The 19,487-nt window shown below is 42.5% G+C and overlaps 2 protein-coding genes across 3 annotated transcripts in view; one reads left to right on the top strand and one right to left on the bottom strand.

Annotated features, from left to right (window-relative positions):
- Nucleotides 1–15,059, bottom strand: part of Syx1A (Syntaxin 1A) — a 55,665-nt gene extending 40,606 nt beyond the window's left edge. The window contains exons 1-4 of one of the 2 annotated variants that reach the window (XM_055062566.2): nucleotides 14,770–15,059; nucleotides 5,993–6,064; nucleotides 1,635–1,734; nucleotides 542–616 (exon numbers count right to left, since the gene is read on the bottom strand). In XM_055062566.2, coding sequence (XP_054918541.1) covers nucleotides 542–616; nucleotides 1,635–1,734; nucleotides 5,993–6,064; nucleotides 14,770–14,802 — 280 coding nt within the window. In that variant the 5' untranslated portion in view covers nucleotides 14,803–15,059. The remainder of the gene's footprint in view (nucleotides 1–541; nucleotides 617–1,634; nucleotides 1,735–5,992; nucleotides 6,065–14,769) is intronic. The other variant, XM_050194547.3, reaches the window with a different exon arrangement.
- A 657-nt stretch (nucleotides 15,060–15,716) lies between these two features.
- The window catches only part of Uba3 (Ubiquitin-like activating enzyme 3), a 32,898-nt gene continuing 29,127 nt past the window's right edge, over nucleotides 15,717–19,487 (top strand). The window contains exons 1-3 of the mRNA XM_050194457.3: nucleotides 15,717–15,825; nucleotides 17,026–17,116; nucleotides 18,226–18,306. Of these exons, the coding sequence (XP_050050414.1) occupies nucleotides 15,800–15,825; nucleotides 17,026–17,116; nucleotides 18,226–18,306 (198 nt within the window). The 5' untranslated portion in view covers nucleotides 15,717–15,799. The remainder of the gene's footprint in view (nucleotides 15,826–17,025; nucleotides 17,117–18,225; nucleotides 18,307–19,487) is intronic.

Genomic DNA, 19,487 nt, shown 5'->3' with positions numbered 1-19,487 from the left:
ATACCTGTATTACTTATCCACTGGTGTAAACGTTCAACAGCAAAGTGCTCTTCTTAAAAATGGTCTCAACGTTTTTTCTTACTGAAAAGGTTGCACAGCACAAAAATGCTTTGAACACATTGTGGTTCAACGCAGCACCATTAGATGCCACTGTCAGAACTGCTGTTTGTGGCTATACCTCGGTATCAGAGTTATATGGCAATGGCAATGCGTCAGCCTAAACTCTAAAATAAAAAGAAGCATAAAGAAATAAAATATAAATAAACTTTCCACTGCTTTCCACTGCTTTCCACATTGTATGCAGCATTCTATCAGCTGTGAATTGATGGCAGTTCTTCTCAATTCTCAATTATATTCAGGTGAAGAACTTCTGGTTAATGAGCATAAATTTAACCCTTGGTTCTTTTTCCCTCTCACCTCTGTGAGGTGCAGGGAAGAGACATAAAGCTGAACCAGTAGCACTGAAAGATTATTGCACAGCCCTTCCAGCGTTGTAAAAGAAAGCAAGACGTCTAGCCATCATTACAGTGGCAGTACTCACCCTTTAACTTGGCCCGTACTTTGTTGGCAGTCTTCTTGATGTCGGCCATAAGGTCCTCCAGCTCATGCTTGACCTCTGTGTCACAAAACACAAGCAAGAAAAAAAAATAATGTAGCACAGCAATATCACAACCGTCATTAGCGATCAACTAATTTAAGCCCATTGCAGAATGAAGACCTCTACAAATCTGATTATCTATGTCACGCATCAACTACAATGACCCTACACCATGATTTCCTAATCTCACGACTACATCTATCCTGCATCCCTGTCAACTGCATTACTCATCCCTTGGTTTCTACAGCGGTACAAACGTACAAAGGGAAGCTAGTTATTGGATCTGCATTAATAATCAAATAGACCAATGGTTATCTGTTCTACAGGTAACATGACCTGCACAGCTTCTTTTATTCACCATTGAATCTCAAATTGAATACCGTGCACATATCGCACCAGCATCTTATCTTTAAATTGATACAGCTGCATTTTTCTATCTCTCAATGCTGTATCCATCTTTTTCCTTTGCATGGCTAATGTTAAATGTGAGTGTAAAATATAATTGAAACAATATTATAGTGTTCAATTTCCTGAAACAGTACAGTGGGTTGTGACATTATGATGGATCCAATATAATCATGACAATCCGGGACACTTTAACAACAATCTGAAGCATGGCACACAAGTGTTATTGCATTCTTCCCCTATCAGAATGTGGCCACTGACACTGGGAATTGAACCAGTGACCTTGATGTTCAGTAACAACCGAATCCCACGTAAAATATAACTAACAATACAGGACACTGATTAAATGCCTCCAATGTGGAAATTGCATTATTTTTAACAAACTTCACCCCCTTTGTTTTGATGTCGGGAGCTGTTACCCTGGTTGCTGACAAAAAAACGAAAAGAAAGAAAAGAATGCAGTTGCTTATTACAAACTCATTCTTATAGCTGGCAATCAGAAACTGAACAACTGCTTTTCTTCCTGTGCTCTTAGTTCTGAAGACATTGATGTCTACTTGCAGCTAATGTAAGGAGCTATCTTCAGCTGGCCCCATCAGACACACAGAAAAAAAAGTATGATACTACATACTCTCATCAGTCTGTGGAGCTGATAAAATGGCACTGTGTTTTTTCTTGACTTCTTCGACATTTGCTTGTATTTTGTCGATATTCTCACGAATCTCCTCCACCTGAAAATAGAACGCAGAGAAAAGGAGCATCTTATAAACAAGAAGTGACAACGTGCGAATAAAATTTCACCATCCAAATTCTTATTATAAAGAAAGCATAAGCACATCTATTGGAGCATGTGGCACTCACCAAGCTGCAGCCCAATCCTCCAGTTAGATGAACTTTTTTTTTGTTGGATGCAAACAAGCATCCAGTGATGTATTTGTCAAAATCATTGAAAACAGATTTCTCTCTTAATGCTGTTCTGTTCTTGCTCAAATTTCGCAGAAAGATCTCATTTTAAGGTGCGAATTGTTCAGTACGTATCACACTTGGTGCTGTTACTTGCTTCTAGTGTCAAGCAGAAGAACTTAGAATTTGCCTTCATCTGCACCCCTTGCAGTAGTAAGTGATGCTTAAAACATGGCGGCTATGCCACTTCTGCTGTGTGCAATATGACAAAGCATGGCTTTCAAGATTGGTTTTCATTAATTGCTAGGGGATGCATTTGAAAGATGCACCACAGAGGTAACATGTCATTATTCTTTTTTCTTAAAACCAGGTAAGTAACGTTGTTAAGTGTTATACTGAACGATCTGAACTATAAAATGTGATCGTTCTGCAAAATTCTAGTAAAAACAGAGCAGTGGTAAATGCCAAATCATTTTTCTATAATTTTAAGAGAAAATAATTTGCTGATGACTACGATACTCCCTAACGCTAAATTTGAACGTAGCTCACAAGTGTTTTCATTTCGCTAGGTATTGGCTGGTGCGGACAATCTGTCTCGTATGGCGCATTGCAAATGGAGCGAAGTGTGGCACGACTGCCTCACTAATCAGGAGATCATGAGAGGAGGTGCACGGGTGACGCGTGGGCACGATTTGCTGCAGCCGCTGCAGACAGACTTCCACTCATGCAGCACTTTGTTTCCATACAGACGACATGCGCTAGTCTGGTGCCATCTCATAGTTGTCATTGCTGCAGAGCCCGCCTTGCGCTTTTGCCATACCCTCCTCCTCCACTTTCCTTCTCACACTCTCTTCGCTATTGCAGTCTTTCATCCTCCCCTGCGCTCCGTGTTCGCTCTTTCATCCTTCGCTATGCTCATACGCTCGGTTCGGTTAGGAACGCCAATGCTCGCCACTGCAACGGCTGCCTAAGAGTCGCGCTCTAAAATGCATGTCCATGCACTGTGAGTAATCTATGGAGACCCGTCAGAACATGCATCAAAGTCTGCTAAGCAGCCTCATTTGTGCAACAAATCTTGCAAGAAAGACACTGAAGAAATGTCATTAGATGGCACATGATGAAGCAGATATTCCAAAACAGATATGTAACAACATAGTAGTATCACTACAAATATTGAAAAATCTGAATAGTATAGTACATGACAATCACATAGCCATACAAGCTACAAGTATGTGAATGTGCTTATTATAGATAGAGTATTCAGTGAAGAAATAACTTATGCAGTTGATCTGAGATAGATAAAAGTACTTTTTTTTCAGCAACAGAATGTTCATGCCAGTGAACATAAGAAATTGCATGACAATAACTGCAACATTCATTAATATTTGCTTAATTACTTCAGGGCATGTGCTGCAATTGCAAAATTCAAAGTGGTCAGTGTTTGGGGCACGTCTGCTTATTAAGAAACCAGAGACTACCAGCAACAGTTTCAAGATATCCCTCTATGAACGTGTCATGAGACACATTCATGTTCCGCTTACCTTTTCCCAGAATGCCTTCCTTATGCGCTGTAAAACAAAACTATGTGGAACAAAACTGTACTTCATTTAAGATATCGGCCATGATGAATATTTAGAAGCTGGCGACAGCTTCGGACCTTGCTAGTCCTGAGACTGTCAGTAGTGGCGTTGCCTTGATAACTGGCTGGCTTCAATTCAGCAAATGCAATGTGCTTTCTAGAGTAACTTATCTGATGTCTGCCAGCACAAATACTACTGCATCACCAAGTAAGCACCTCTTTATGCCAGTTGTACTTTTTTACTTTTCTTTTTGTTCCAAAGCCGTTAGTGTGCCCTGCGAAAATTAGCTACATGTATGTGGTTCAAAAAGCTGTTACATGTGATTCGGAAGCCCTGGTTTCCATAAAAAAGAGTAAGAAAGTGGAAACATGGTGCATGAGTCCAACTGAGCAAGGCTGGTTGGGATGAAAACCCAGAAGCTACAGATGACGCTAATGGGACCATTTGAAGCCTGGGGCACACTCTTTACAAATTATCTAAGGTCATCACTAAAGCACCTGATACAGTGCTGGATGACATTTTTGTGCAAGCTCTATGAAAAGATTCACATTAAAATGCTTTTGGACTGCATAAATGTAGCCTGCAATCAGCTAAAGGACCGAGGAAAAAAAGTAAACAGAACAGAACTCAAAGGTCTCGGCCTGTTTAGACACACGATTACCGATTTATAATCCAACAGCTGGTAACATGTGGACGTGACCTTCTCACGGAAAAGAATGAGCCAACCTCTATTGAGGTGAGAGAAATAAGCAGTGGTGCACTGTGCAATACAATTCCCTTTCTTTTAGAACAGTGGTAGGCCCAAGGGCTCAAGCAAGACAGAAACAACACGCACGTCACTCCGCGGCTCGCTAGCTGTCATGCACGCAGCTGCAGCACAAAGGGCAGCGAACTCTCGGAAATGTTGCTGCTGTGGAAGCACAGCCATGGAGAGGAGCTTTAGGCTGCAGATGGCCCTGGTCACGTCAAAATGTCATTGTGAAGTTGGGAGATAAGGCAGCAGCTGGCTGCTGCCGGCAAAAGTCGCCCACGAGGCATGCAGAGTCCCGTACAAACACTGCTAGACGCCAACTTGGTGTGGCAGCTGCGGCCGCCGTACGAATGATGGGAAGTATGCAGACGGGTGGGCTAATAACATTTTTAGAATACTTCTTTTTCTCATTTATTTCAATGTCTCTTTGTGCCAAAGCATTTTTTTAACATTAACCGAATGTTTTAACCTTGACAAATGATTCAGTCGTCTAATTTTTTCAGTGTACAACATAAGTGCCTGTGTTGTGCGAGACCAGTGTAGCATTACAAACTAGTAAAGGCTAGCAATTAAAACAAAAATAGTTGTCATGGGTGAGTTGCTCTGAATACTCTAAATAGACAACACTATTGGAAGCAGTGAAAATAATCAAGCAGTCACATTAACAGGCTAAACACAAACCAATTACTGCTAACTATAGATTGTTTTTCTTAGCCGTGGCGAGGTATTGCCACAGTGTGCCCCTCCTATCTATTAAGTCGGACAAAGTCATAGTTTAACAAGCCTTGAAGTAAGTTAGAAGTAATGTCACTATATTCCTCGAACGCCAAAGTGAGACGAAAGATGGAGATAGAAAGAACAGTTTCTTTCAAGTTTTGTTATGTGAAGGGAAACTCTTTTCCAAGCTATTCAGTAAACTTGCAGTTGTGTTTTGGCATTATTCCATGTGCTTCCAACACCACGTGCACGACAAGTAAGATGGCATGAAGACAGCAAGGTCAGTGTGCTTTGGCTCGTTAGCCATCATATTGAGAAGCCCATAGTAGCGGCGTTGAGAAAACGTACGAGGCATTAAGTGATTGTGCGTTCTAGGAGGGCTGCGATCATACAACGTTTCGTAAAGTGAACCGCTTGCTTGCCTTCGCACTGTTATCAGAAGCACACTTTCGTCAGCAAAAGTGTCATTTTGACCAACCATACGAGGGAGAGCAAACGGTTAACTTTTGGAGCCGTTATAGGATCACAGGTGCTGCTTCACTTCCGGCAGTGTGTGGCTTCGTTGCCTGCCTTTCAAGTGTTTGAAAGTGGTGCCACCGCACATGAGAAAGTGAACAGCCGATTCGGTATCACAGGGCAGGCATTTTGGAATAACTTGGGGACCGGAGAGGCAAAAGCGGGACAAAACACCGTCTCACACATAAGCCATGGGACAGTCACTCACATTTTCACTCGCATCGAAATGTGGCCACCACAACAGGGATAGAACTCTCATACTCAGCAGCGTGATTCCTACTGTGGGGGGTTTAAGAGTCTTCGTAAAGTGCTGATTGAACAAAAGGGTTGGTGCTTGCATAATACATTACATTTTCTTTCATTCAGTCCAGCGTTTCCTTCAAAGACTATTTCTGCAATTGGAGGCAAATTATCTCGAGAGGTGGTGGGTGTAGAAAATACTGTTCACTGACCTACTAGTGGCAGGCTACTGGCCTCAATCCGTGCTTTGAACCAATAAGAGAATGGGTAACCTTTACTTACCTCTGCAAAGAATTCTTCCATGAAATTTGCCCCATCTTCTACTGTGACGGAAACGTCGTCTTCACCTTGTGCCTGTAAAGGCAAGATAAAAGGTGCCCCAATTACAGAAGGTAGAAAGTACGGCATAGAATTAATGCGATGCCTAGTAGAGAACATGCACCAGTGAGGCCGTGTGCACAAGAATGCGGTGCACAAGGGTGCCACCTTTCCCCACAAAAAAAAAAAAAAAAAAGAAGAAAAAGAAAAAAAAAATACTCGACCAAGTTGTGGCCTTTATAAGAAGAAACTCGCAGGAGTAAGGGCAGAGAAGCTAAATGCCTTAAACAATATTTTTCAAAAATGTCAATTTCTCATGCTTTTCAATCTTTTTTTAGAGCAGATCTGTAGTGGCATGGCCATCCTGTGAAATTTAATGCCTGTGACATATAGTAAAATTTCGGCATGAACCAAAGCTTGGAACATCGAGGTATCGATTATGTCATTTACAGTATGTATTAAGTGAAAAAAGGATGTTTCTGTATGGGATGATGTCATTGTGTCACTATGAGGTTTGTCTAGCCAACGGAATAGATAATTTTATGTGAGACCATGTTTTGTGTTAGACGCTAAATATAAACAAGTAAGAGAAGTTAAAAGAGTGCAAGTAGCTTGTGTAGTGAAAAATAAAACAATTTAGATGTATGATGAAACACAGATGCAATGATAAAAATACACAGTTATTCTTTACATTACGTAAAAAGGCTTTGTTTGTGTATCCGTTTGCATAGTCATTCTTAATTCTGTTTTGAATCTGACTTTATTGAACTTCAGAAAATTGTGACCAATTCGCAGCACTTGGGAGCCTCGATCAATACCATATCAACTGTACAGTATACTTAAAGATAAATTTGTTATAGAGTGGCAGCTGTGTGCCAGTCTACAATGAACAAACAGTTACAAGAACTTTTTGAAATGATGCCATAATAGCAAAGTTAGAGGCATTTGATGTACAACTACATGGCCGCTGCAGTTTCTTGCTTGCCTTCACTACTTTACCCACTGGCACTCTCCTCGCCACGTACTTTCACCAGCTCCACGCGGTACAGGGAAAGCTAAAGGTCACACTCAATATATCAGAGGAAATGCTCCTGCGTTGCCTGCCCTTAATAGCCCTCCATGCAATGCCAACTGAATGGAAGCTTCAAGGAAGGATCAGTGGCATACAATGGGCGAGGCTCCCTCTTCTTTTTTAGAATAGAGAGGCAGCTCTCGTCAAGTTGGTGCTATCATTGGTCTGACTGGTTAAGCGACAGCTTTTACCTTTATGACATCACACAAAGGTTCCTGTTGGTGTCACAACGAGTGAAAAAAAAAGAAAAATCAACTTGGAACGCTTGGTCTGGAGAGGGGTATGGTATTGCTATCATTTCATTTTTTGTTGCCCTGCCATGCTAGCGCTGCCATGTTCACCAAAAATGACTGTCACAGTATTCTTTACACTATGAATGTGTTCATTTCAAAAGTCCTCAAAGTCCTCTTTAACGGCACGTCAGCTCCTGGGTAATTAAAAAACTCGAATGGGAATCACAGCAAGTAAATTATATATGGCAGTTCTGAATTTCATCCAATAAAAACTGTCCTTGGAGAACCAGTATGCTGAAGACTGGTTAAAATAATGCAGGGCAAATTGCTTTATTTACTTTAATAGGACAGCACTCCGTTCACCTTATCATAAGTCTCAAGGCATGGAGAAACTATACAGTAGAATTTCACAACAGTAAGTGCTAATGCTACATTCATAATACATGACAACCCCTTCACTTTCAGTGTCACATGATTGTCCCTCCTTGTTTGTCACATTTGCACCAAAATGCCTTAACAAAACAAAACCCGTGTGTGAAAGTCTATCAAGCTGCCCTTCCATGATCACTCTTTTTTCAGACCTCAGCAACAAAATTCCTCCGTGCCATAACATACAAAAAAGCATTAGAAAGCATCAGCTGAAAGGTACATATTGTGTCCGCACCAGTGCACTAAAAGATAGTCAAGGCATAGGAATGCAGTTTAGCAGGCGAAAAAATTAAGCCATAAATTGGGTTTCATCGAGGATGCTATTAAATGCTGATTCATGGCATTTTTCCATATGCGTCATTGTATTTCAGACACTAAGAGAACATAAGTAAAAAGAGCCCTAGACCTGTGAACATGTTAGTTTCTGTACAGTCATGAACATTAACAGCTGTGCCAGCCCATATTCCTGCGTAATCTCATACACTCTTGCCCAGAAAACACTGAATCTTGTCCAAACACATGTGGGGCATTATAGGCACTGTGCTCCAATATGCCTAAATATAGAACTGGAGTTGTCATGTTGCCTTCCAGTGTGCTTTTATCCAATACTTCTTAAATAAATTTTTTTTTCAGCCCTCAAAGCATCCGTAACTGCTACAAATTTCGCAAGGAATCTTGCTGAACAGAATGTGCCTGGAATATGTTTTCCCATCCTGTGTTCCCAGTGGTGGTGTACTTGGAGATACAATGGTTACATGTGCATGGCAAAACCAAAACCAAATAACAAAGACCAGATACTAATTCACTGTAGAACAGTTGTTATTTGCAACTGGTACACACTACAAGCAAGAAAGACTGTAGCTTCGGGTAATGGCCAGGAGACATGGGCAAAAATATTCAAAAGGAAGAGTGCATGCACAGCGTTGATGAATGCACTTAAACTAACCTACACTTTTCTTTGTTCGAAAGTTTGCTCTGTTCTACAAAACATTTGATATGTACATGTTATATATACACATATTAGTTGGCTATGTTCGATGAAACCTATGATGCGGACCATAGATTTATACATGGTGGTCAGGTGGGCATCTTGCGTGTAGCTCCACTTTTGAAAGGTAGTAACTAACCCGACGCCCAGCGTCAATGTTGCTACTAATTAGGTTGGAGTCCTGTAGCACCAAGCTATCCGAAGTGAGTAAGTCGTATGTGAACAAAGACTTCCATTCCTTTTTGGCAAGAGGCTCAGCATTGTTCCCAACATTAGATCTTGGTTCGGACGTAGCGTGTGCACACGATGACACAACAGAAATTGTGTCGTAAAGTATATGAGGGTGGCTATACGGGCTCATTGGTAGGTCGTCTTCTACAGTACAGTTCCTCCAGGAAAGACTCTGAAAATCTCTGACCAGCTTCTAAAGTTTGAGAACCTTTGATCAGTACCTACTGACTTAGTGACCTACCTGAAAGAGGCACGTTTAACGTGAACAATAAACGCAAATAAGTGCCGACCTGTGGAATTAAAATGAGTAAAATCTTGCCGACAGAACATGAGGGTGGGTTGCGACGGTGGGTAGCAAGTGCGGGGGAAATTAAATAGCATGAATTCTTTTTTAAAGGCTTGCCCTGAGTGCACACATTTTACGAGAGATACGCATGCACTTTAGTAAAATGATTTAAGTTTAGATGTAGCTCACAAGTGGCAACTAACTTGACACAGCAAATACTGATAAACAACACATTGTTTTTAGATCACAGCAATTTCTTGGTGACTTTAGCATTGCCAATTAAGCCTGCTTCAGGAACTTGCCTGCATAATCTTGCTTGAAGCAAGTACCACATCTGGCATCCTTTCACCATTGGAATTGTTCCAAAAGAAGGTACAGAGAAAGTCTTTCACAAAAATAATTCATTTTTTTTAAAATGTGACACACTATTCATGAAAATTGTAAAATGAGGCCAAATTCGTTCAGTTTGCGAAAAATTTAGGAGAGTTGGCAAGAATGAACACCCCATTTTGAATTTCCTATGTAACCACTGCACCAACGACATCATCATGACAATTTCACAACATATTTTATTGCATTTGCATCATTTTCGTGCAGGAAAAGCTTATAGAAGCTGTGTAGTTGCATCCTTGCTCATTTTTTAATGCAATGTAATCTTTACTTGAAATCATTTAACGACCAGCCCCAGACACACACTGGCAAAATATTTTACATCACAGACAAGTGGTGTGGAAATTTCATGGTGGTTTTTATTTCTCCCTCCATGTAATTTGTGATAAGGATAAACATTGATTGATTGACTTAGAGTGTCATTAACCATATTTCATTATGAGCTTTCTGGGGCATCAAGTCTCTGCTTGCAGATGGAATAGCTCATTTAATATGCTAGAAGTGTAATGTACTGATTTACCTTGATGTAATACTCCCTAGTGTTTTCCTTCAAAGTTTACTGCATTTGTCCAACAGCACTATGCTTCTGTTTGAAAGAAATTCACAGTTTAGAAATATCTTAAAGGCCAATTGAAAAGCAACTTCACTCTGGTTTAAATGATTATGAGTAGCATGTGCTGTTGAAGCAATTCTGGCAAAGCTGCAAGGCTGGTAATTGTGTAATTTTCCTATTAGCAGACTAAATAGCACCTAAGCAGATGATGCTGCCACCTGGTGGTTAGCGGATACGATGTAAATTCCAGCACATTGCCACAGATTTTGTAGCATGCCTGCATGCATGCAGGTGTTGTCTTATCTCGAAGGCCATGCTGAAGAAGTGTGCTGGTTCTGAACATTTTGGGTGACACGCCACTTGTGGCAAGCAGTAACGGCAGCATATTTTTCAGTTTTGGTATCAAATACGTTTAACTTTGCTAGGTTTTTTTTAAATGCATCTATTCGCATTACAAATGTAAAATTTTGCTTGGAAGCTGCTTTATGAGCTAGGCTTTTTAAGCTGTCCAAAATTTCATTGTGGCTGGCCTGAGAGTTGAATTTTTGGCCTGAGAGTTGATGGCTGGTGGCATTAAATGGGTTGGTTATGTTAAGGGTTGGTGGCCATAATTTGCTTGTAACATAACACTTTTCAAGCACGTCTGCTATGCTGCATACAACTGAGAAGGAGCACATGTAAATGCAAATAGAAATACATTTTACAAGCGTGACTGCAATTCACTCATAACAGTGCTCCAGCAAGGGGCACAAATGCCTGTATTACATTTACGTTGACTTTCTCAGAAGCTACTTCTGCTCCAATAAATTGAACACTACACCACCTACTAAGATGTAATCCTGCCTAAGCATGATAGGAACAATTATTCATCATTTTACCACTCTGCATATGACCTGCTGAAGCATGACATGATCAATTTTTTGACTGCCTTAAAAACCAGCCACTTAATATGCATTGCAACTGACTGACCAGCATACAACTGCAATTGAGTATAGCTGTGCACAAGTGAGTCAACCATTATCTGAATGCATGTAATAAATCAGATAATTGGAACGTGAACACTCCCTACCCATGCTGCTGCAATATAAAGAGCTGGGTGCAGGAAGCACTTAACGACAACCACATACACCAATTAGCTAAACTATATACAAAACAATCTTGATTTCTCAAGTCAATTTATGAATGCATCACACTGTAGTCATAAGATGCTCCGAGGGTGGCTTCCTTTACTTTACAAAAAGGAGGACAAGTTCCACTAATGTATATTTTAACCCTAAAAAACTAACTGTACAAGTCCACAACTTTGAAAACATTGAGCCAAATAAGTCCAGGATGCAGGTTGAGGGTGAAGGCATGCATCTGTTTGCAAACATTGGGCAACATGCCAGTGAGAATATAGCACTAACCTTGTCACCTTCGTAAACACCTTCTTATTAGCAAAGGATTATCATCCAGGAACATTAACAGCATCGGATTACTAGTTCATATTGACTGCTGGCATCGAAAAGATGCAGTGCTAATTTAACAGCTCATTGCTCTGTTTTTATCAAAAATATGTCCAGAGAATGGAATGCAAGTGTGCAAAGTGCAGTTGCAATAGGCAACTCGGCAGAGGCCTAGTCACTGATAGGGCAGCCTTATCAGCAATGAGGTGTCGTTTCCTAATTTCTCTTGACCACTGAAGTGAACAGAAGGCTAAGTGCTCGACAAAGCCAGAGTTGTGCAAGTCTTACCATCAGATCAGAAATTTCACATTGTGCATATGCACACACAAATGGAAAACAGGCAAGCTGCACAAGATTGCACAAGGGACGTTAATGTCTCCTTCATGCATATTCGGACAAACAAGGAAGTGTGAGTCACCAGCCCCACTACAAGGGCAACAGACGGTACGGACTAGATGAGTGTTGGGTGCAATGAAGCGTGACCTGCTTGTCTGTAACAAAGGTTTCACGAGTCATAAAATGAGGCACAACACAACTGCTATTCAAGGTATGTACACACGTATCCCACAAGCTGTGGCAAAAAAAGAAATAAAAACATAAGTGATAAAAATCAACGCTCAAAACAGCTGAACTGGTTTAATGCAGCTGACTTGGACATAACTGTAACACGACCCCAGAGCCCAACTAATTGCCTTGCATTGCTTTTTTTTTTTTCAGCATTCTTTTCACACTGCATCTGACAAAACAATATTATTTTTTTTACCTTGCCAATCTGTTTGTTGTCTTTAAAAGTTACTTTAAAGCCATCCTTATACATAAATAGAAAAAAAACATCTATTCCCTTCTCAACTACTTTGTACCATCTGATATGCTTCTAAACAACCATGGACATGGTTGGTTACAAGCACAGGTTTCCTACCACATCAAAATGAACTCTATTGTGTTTTGTATCTCCTATATAACAAGCCCCGGCAACTTCAAAAAGCGGCCAGACAAATTTTTTTTGCTTATCTAGCACCACAGCTGGTTCTCAGAATCTCTTTTACTGGCTATAGTGCATGACTGTGCTTTATTTTGAAGCTTCGATCAACATATTGAGTGACTTGTTGCAGGTATTCTATGTGGTGACTTCCTTAGACTATGAGTCAAAACTGCATAAGACTGAAAGCGTCGCTGAACATTGCAATCTAGGAGTTGCTCTCAAAAAGTAACAATGCGTATCCGCTTGTATAATCAATGCTGGTCGCTTTTGCGAAATGCTGGCAAGCAGCTCAGGCAACCTATGTTCAGCCCTGATACACGGAACGTACGTAGAAGACAATACGTTGCCCTACATACATCTTTTGAAGTACTAGAACTACGCAACACCAGCTTGAAGCAGATTGTGATTCGACAAGATTGTAAATTCGTAAGCATCTGCGTAACTGGCGCTCCTTGCATCGGTGAATTGAGAAGCTCAACTGACCGCGACGGCAGATCAACGTCTTCCACGTGAAAGACAAAAATTCACGAGTTTCCTCCAAAGCAAAGCGCTGCTAATAAAGCTCGAGTGCCGAGATAATGCGGCAGTGCAAACACGAATAATGTGGTCCCAGCCGCCGTTGTTTTAGGGCAGCCCGTCAATCAACAGGCTGGTCGGCAGCTTGGAGCGCGCGGAGACACCCGATATGCGACGGAACACGCCTTGCGTACACACAAGAGAAGAAGGAGCGCCGCATTCCTGGAGGGGACATAAAAATGTCTCTCGGCCTCGGCGGAACAATCGAGCGATCAACTCCGGCGGCCTACAATACGCCGAGCAAGGACAGCGAGCGTCCGAGGCGCAAACGAGTTTATATTCGCGGCAACCGATGACGGCGTTTTCATCAGGACCGGCCAATTAGACCCGACTAATCGAATTCCTGCGAGAGTGTCCCTCCGCAGACGAGGACGCCGCCGCGCTCCTGACGTCGGCGGTGAATGAAACACCCACGCCCCTTGACTGGCAACGCCGAAGGGAACGTCGCGTCGTCTCCGGGTGAGCGAGAAGGCCACGGTGTGACACACGGGACACCAAGCAAAAGAGAGGGGAAAGGGTTGCCCTTCCACCACCATGCCGCCACTACTACGAGCTTTTTGAGTCAAAAGAAACACAAGAACGAGGGTCGGCATCCACCAAAGCGGAACCACCTCTCCTTTCCTCCTCTGCGCCCTTCTTGCACGCCACCGCACTACGAACGAGCGAACGGACACACCACTCGACGACTTTTTCTTAATCGACCAAGTGAGCAACGACCGCAGTGTTCTCGCCAGACACAATCACACACGGCTTTGATTCCAACCCACCGTGCTAGAGTCGTGCGAGGGAACAATCTTTGGTTTCGTACCGCGGCCTGTGACAGTTATCCCAGCAACGATACAAACACACGCGAGATTTCACCGCCCCCCTACCGCTCCCGTCGTGAATCGAGGGAGTGTTGATCGGTAGCGAAGTGCTGCGCCCATGAGCAGAGCGCCGCGGCACGCTTGCGTGTGCGGCCGGGGCACACTGCGGCAGCGAAACCAGCTCGGAGTTTCGCACAATCGCTCGATCTTCGCCTTGCTCTTCCAAAATCGCCGATCAGCAGTGCATCTTGGAAGGTGTTGAGCCACGATTTTAGGCTTAAGCACTCACATCGCTCGTGAAATTGATCGATTCAATGCGTGCCCTGGTAGCTCACAACACGGAGCTGCGTCTAAACTGGACGCCAAGCATGTAGACAGTCCTGCGTCCAGGCGACCCTCAACGGCGCCGTGTTGGCGCAAGATTTCTTTTTATTTCGGATGTACCTCTGCACTTCTTTGGAAGTTCGAGTCTGGTACAACCGTGCCCGTCTTACGTGCATTAGAGCGATGCCACCTTTTTTTTCCCCATCTCAAGCAGTCAGGAGCCGGAACTATGTGACATACAACACTATTTACGTATGAATAACGTCGCCGAAAGTCGGCTGGCTGAAAACAATAACCAACCAACCGCATTTCTGCCCACAAAATGTTTCAAACAACCAGTTAGTTTCCGTCCCAAGACGGTAGCGCAGTGCCGATGCAACCCGCCCCGCAGATGCGGTCGCCGTTTCAGTTACATGGGTACTTTACCGCTTTTAGGGCGGCGAGCCTGTCCTTGGTCATGTTGATAGTCTGGCGAAGTCACAGGTTAGTCCACAGGGCCGACACTTTTTGACTAGTGTAACACACACGAGTGGTAAAAGCGGCACATTTCCATTTCCACCAGCGAGGACATCACGGAAAGAACTCTCTACTGCACTACTCCCTTTTGCGGATCGATTTTTGCAGGCAGGTCGAGGGGGTCTCAGCGGTCTCAACGGCAGCGCCCCCAAAACCCGCCCAACGCGCGATCGCCGCCAAAAGTATCTCACAAACAGGCCGCTCAGCGCGATGCCTCTCCGCTTGCTAGATTGTGGCCGTTAGTTCCTTTGTTCTCCGTTGCAAGAAGTTCTTGCGGGAAAAAGCGCTGCAAGTCAACCAACTGTTAGCAGCCCGTAGTAGCGCGTTTCACACTAAGCAAGCTGAGATGCCTGTGACTTGAACAGTTGGTTGGGCTGCAACGTAAAGCATAGGCGAACGATATGTGGAGTGATCAACTGTGCACAGAAAGTGAAGCGCTTCGGTGATTCACTGCTTTGAATTTGAGGTAGTAAGCCGCATATCCTAATGATATGGCGCCAGTCCAAAAACAACTGGTTGTTGTCTTGCTTATAGGACGCGCTTTCGAAATAGCGCGTAACCATCCTTAGCCGCAATACAGTTAAGTATAAATTGAGCATATTCTTATCGCAATAACATAGTATATGTTCCAAAAATGAACCATGCGCAACAGCCTCTCGGCAGCGCGCGCAATGACAGGAAATGACAGGAAATAGTGATATAAAATAAAAGAAGGAACTCAAGCAGGTTTACTATGTTATACGCATTGAAGTCCGCACGTAACAAAACTGTTTCCGCAGGTGTAATCAGGCGCAGCTACGAACTACAGTGGCAGTTGTTAGTTTCGGTTCTCTGCTCATGAAAGTAGCTGGTTTTGGTTGACTATGGCTCTGTGTAGGCGCGTAAGTATCCGACACACAACAATCCAAGAAGCTGGGCAAGCCGGGCCGCCTGCTCTCAAATGGCTCTCGACATGGATGTTGACGGGTATGTTTTTTAGCAAACGTGCCTGTAATTGGACTTTGTAATTTGTATAGCGGCAAGAGTTTGTCATGATTCCGCCCACCAAGTTAACATGTAACGATGTGCTGGTAGTTTAATGATCTTGGGAGCGTCACAAACACCGCAAGATGATCTTGCGTATCGACATTTACTGCCGCTTCTTTGCCCTGTCTTACTTTATTATACCTGCCTTCAATTATAAGTGGTTAAATATTCGTTGATTTGTCTTTCGTTCTTAAATAAAGAGCGCAAAGCTAAGTAAAATATGACGAGTGAGACACTCGCAAGGCGCTGTCTGTGGCTTGCTTGCACTTTAGTTGTCGGTCCTTGTTTTATTCTTTCGCTGTTCTCTTAACAATTAGTAGCTTGCGCATTTAAGGGTAGAGTATTATGTATTTCGTGCGATATGAGTAACACATGCATTTTACCACAATGTTTTTATCCCGTGAGCGCTGTCGCTAAAGGTTCCGTGCACTATCGCAACAGAACGTTGCGCACGGTGAGCGATATGGTAACTTTTTTTCTTACTGTTCTTGCGCAGCAAAACCTTGGAACCACAAATACTTGCTGGTCCAGCAAGGCTGTTGTTTTAAGCCTACGTGGCGATGTGTCGGCAACCATAGATATGGCCGCTTCGTAGCTTAGTTTGGTTGTGCAAACACTAAGTAGGTTTGAAATAAAGAATATTACTTTCGCCTTTGCAGTTATGTAGAAGAGTATGTGTGTATAAACGAATGTACTGGAATCCGCACAGTCCCAGGCTTTGAGAAAACAGTCTTGACGGTGATTTCTGGGTTGTGGTAACGTTAGTAAGCATTCAATGCCAATTTCTCTGGATTGTGTTTTTCTTTTTTAATATTGACAGTTCTATGCTACTGTGGTATGTTACTTGTTCGCCAAGGCTAAATTTTGCTGCTGTTTTAGGTCAATTATTCTAAAGCTCGCCATTTCTATCAGTTTAAGAAATAAGAAACCAGCAAAACAGCACTAGCTAAATTGGCCAATTGTTTTCACCTCTGTAAAACTGCAAGTTGCATAAGAAAAATTTTGCCTTAGTTTGTTGCAATCTGTTCGAAGGAAGTTTTTATCCTTAGTTGTGCGCTGTGCATTCAAGCAAATTTTGCAACCCTCATTGCTACTGTTTGTTCCACTCTCACATCTTTTTTTTTAACATTCTTTTCGAAGTGCTGACTGGCCAAAACGATGGACACACATAGAGAAAATTCTTCTCCGACCTGGCCCATTTGTGCACCCAGACTTCGAGCCAGGCCCTGGGGTAAGTTTTGACATAGTTGTGCCTTTCTTTGTTGCATATGTATTGAAGTGTGGCAAATGGGCTCTCTAGCATGTTGTCATGGTATTGTGACATACCGAAGCAGCGATCATAAATACAAATGGGATGCTTGGGCGAGAGAAATTGATTTTGACACGATGTCATCATCCAGCTAAAATTTGTCAGCATGTAGCCATCTCTGAGTCAGAAAACGACGCTTTGTGCTTGATGCCTCCAACAAGTGTGAACACTTCAAGAAACTCGTGAGGCTGCATCCATCCGTGTGGACAAATTGTTCTTGCCATCTCTGCAATACCGACTGTTTTACAGATTGCTATAAGATGCGAGGCAGTTCTCCTTCCAAGTCGGGAGTTTGTTCAGTGTGAAAAAATTAGAATATAAAGGCATTATTTTGTACTTCTGGATGTCATTACCTTGCATACAGGTATTTAGCTGCAATTTAGATTTTTTTCTTCAGGCAAGAAAATTCAGGCCATAAGACAATAACATAATCATTGCACCTGTGAAAGGAGGGCAGCTAACCATAATCATTGCTCATGCTTTCATACAGCACTTCCGTTCTAGCAAAGTTTTGTTCAAGCAGTGTACTTAGTTTTAAAAAGTGTTTTTGCTATATATGGATAGAGACGTCACGTGCATGTCTGCTGAAATTTTATTAACAAAATGCTAGTTGAAAAGCAGTCACTGGGATGGAGCATCAAAGCAAATTGTAAGCACTGTTTAAGCAGTAGAACTAGTGTAGCTGAGTTCACATATGAGCAAGTGCTTCCCACTAAGATGCGAGTGAGTTGGTTATGTATAAAACTAGCTTCAACTGCATGTGAATAACTTATGCTAGCTAAGTGCACTGTTTGACCAACTAGGAAATACTGTGGACACCCTCAAAAACATAACACATATATGATGTGAGATCCTTACTTCCTTACCTAGATCCTAACCTGGCTGTGATTGGGTGTGCTGCTGTCAATGCAGCCCTATTTGTTGCTACTGGATTTAGTTTCACATTACTTTTAACTGAGGTGCTACGAATTTGTCAAAAAATGCTTACTATTATGGATACAAACCTGTTCTATGCCTTCCTCTCAATGCAGAACATGGAGATGATACGCGACAAGTGCAAAATTCTGGTTATTGGAGCCGGTGGCTTAGGCTGCGAGATGCTCAAAGACTTGGTAAGCCAGTGTATATTTCTTTCTTTCTTTTTTCCCTTTTTCAAACAGTTGTACCTGCATTCACTGACTTGTTAGTGACATTGGCAATCTGTCAGTGACATTTCACAAGTCATGGACAATTGTTATCTCTACAGAATAACCCCCTATATTTGCATGTAGAAATGCTGTCATCCACTCTTCCCTCCGGTTTCACACGTCTGAATGACATGTGATTAGGAACCCAACTCCTTTTTGGGTTGAATGAGATGTTTCAGTCTCTTTTTGTTACCATTTGTCTTTTGTTGTTGTTCCAACAATGCTTCTTTCACATATTTATTTTTAACATATGAAACAGCATTTGTTAGTCCTTTCATATATTAAAGAGATCCAGCACCACCTCTCGGGCTTGGTGAAAAAAAACAGTCCGTGGATAGCACACACTGCTCTGAACATCTCGGTCAAGTTTTGCAGTCATGCACAGCGTGAGCAGCTGGCAAGTGGAGCTTGAAGTCATCTATTTCTCAAACACTCTTTTCAACAGAAGCCTTCCCCTCACTCTTTTCGGGGTTGCCATATAATCATATAGCAGATTTCCATATGCAGCTGCTATTGGCCAATAGGTGACATCAATCAAGAAAGGTGTTTGGATCAGTGTGCTTCTTTCTGCTGTTACTGTGTGTATTTATTGACGCAGTTTAATAAACAGGCTGAAGTAAGCATAAGATAGGAATTGCGTACTTCTGAAAATACGACTGTTGTACTATTGGCGACTGTCATATGCTAATGCTCGGCTGCACCCACCTGTCTAGAAATGAAACTTTGCCTACACTGCTTGTCATTGTCGTAGCCATTGGGTGTTGCTAATTTGTTTTAGGTTTGAACACTCAACTAACCGCAAAGCACACGAAACTTAAGGTCAGACCAGACGTACACTTGCCATCGCTTGCTCACTCTTGGATACTTCTGGCTAGATGCCTTGGCAGACTTTGCTTCGTATTGAGCTGTTGCGAAAATGTGCAATTTGGATGTGGCTGATATCCGTTGGTCAAGCTGGTGCAGGTCAAAACTGGCCTGCACCACCTGCACAGCCAGACTGGAGCACATGAATGCGAATATGTTCTCCAGCCCTGTTGTGCACATGGTTAGCCGCTACAGTTACATGTATGTAGCTTCATCTGCAGCGTAGCGTAGATACTGCAGCC

Source organism: Dermacentor andersoni, chromosome 3 (assembly GCF_023375885.2).
Source record: "Dermacentor andersoni chromosome 3, qqDerAnde1_hic_scaffold, whole genome shotgun sequence".
In the NCBI taxonomy this organism is placed as follows: domain Eukaryota; kingdom Metazoa; phylum Arthropoda; class Arachnida; order Ixodida; family Ixodidae; genus Dermacentor; species Dermacentor andersoni.
This window is presented reverse-complemented; position numbering and strand designations above follow the sequence as displayed.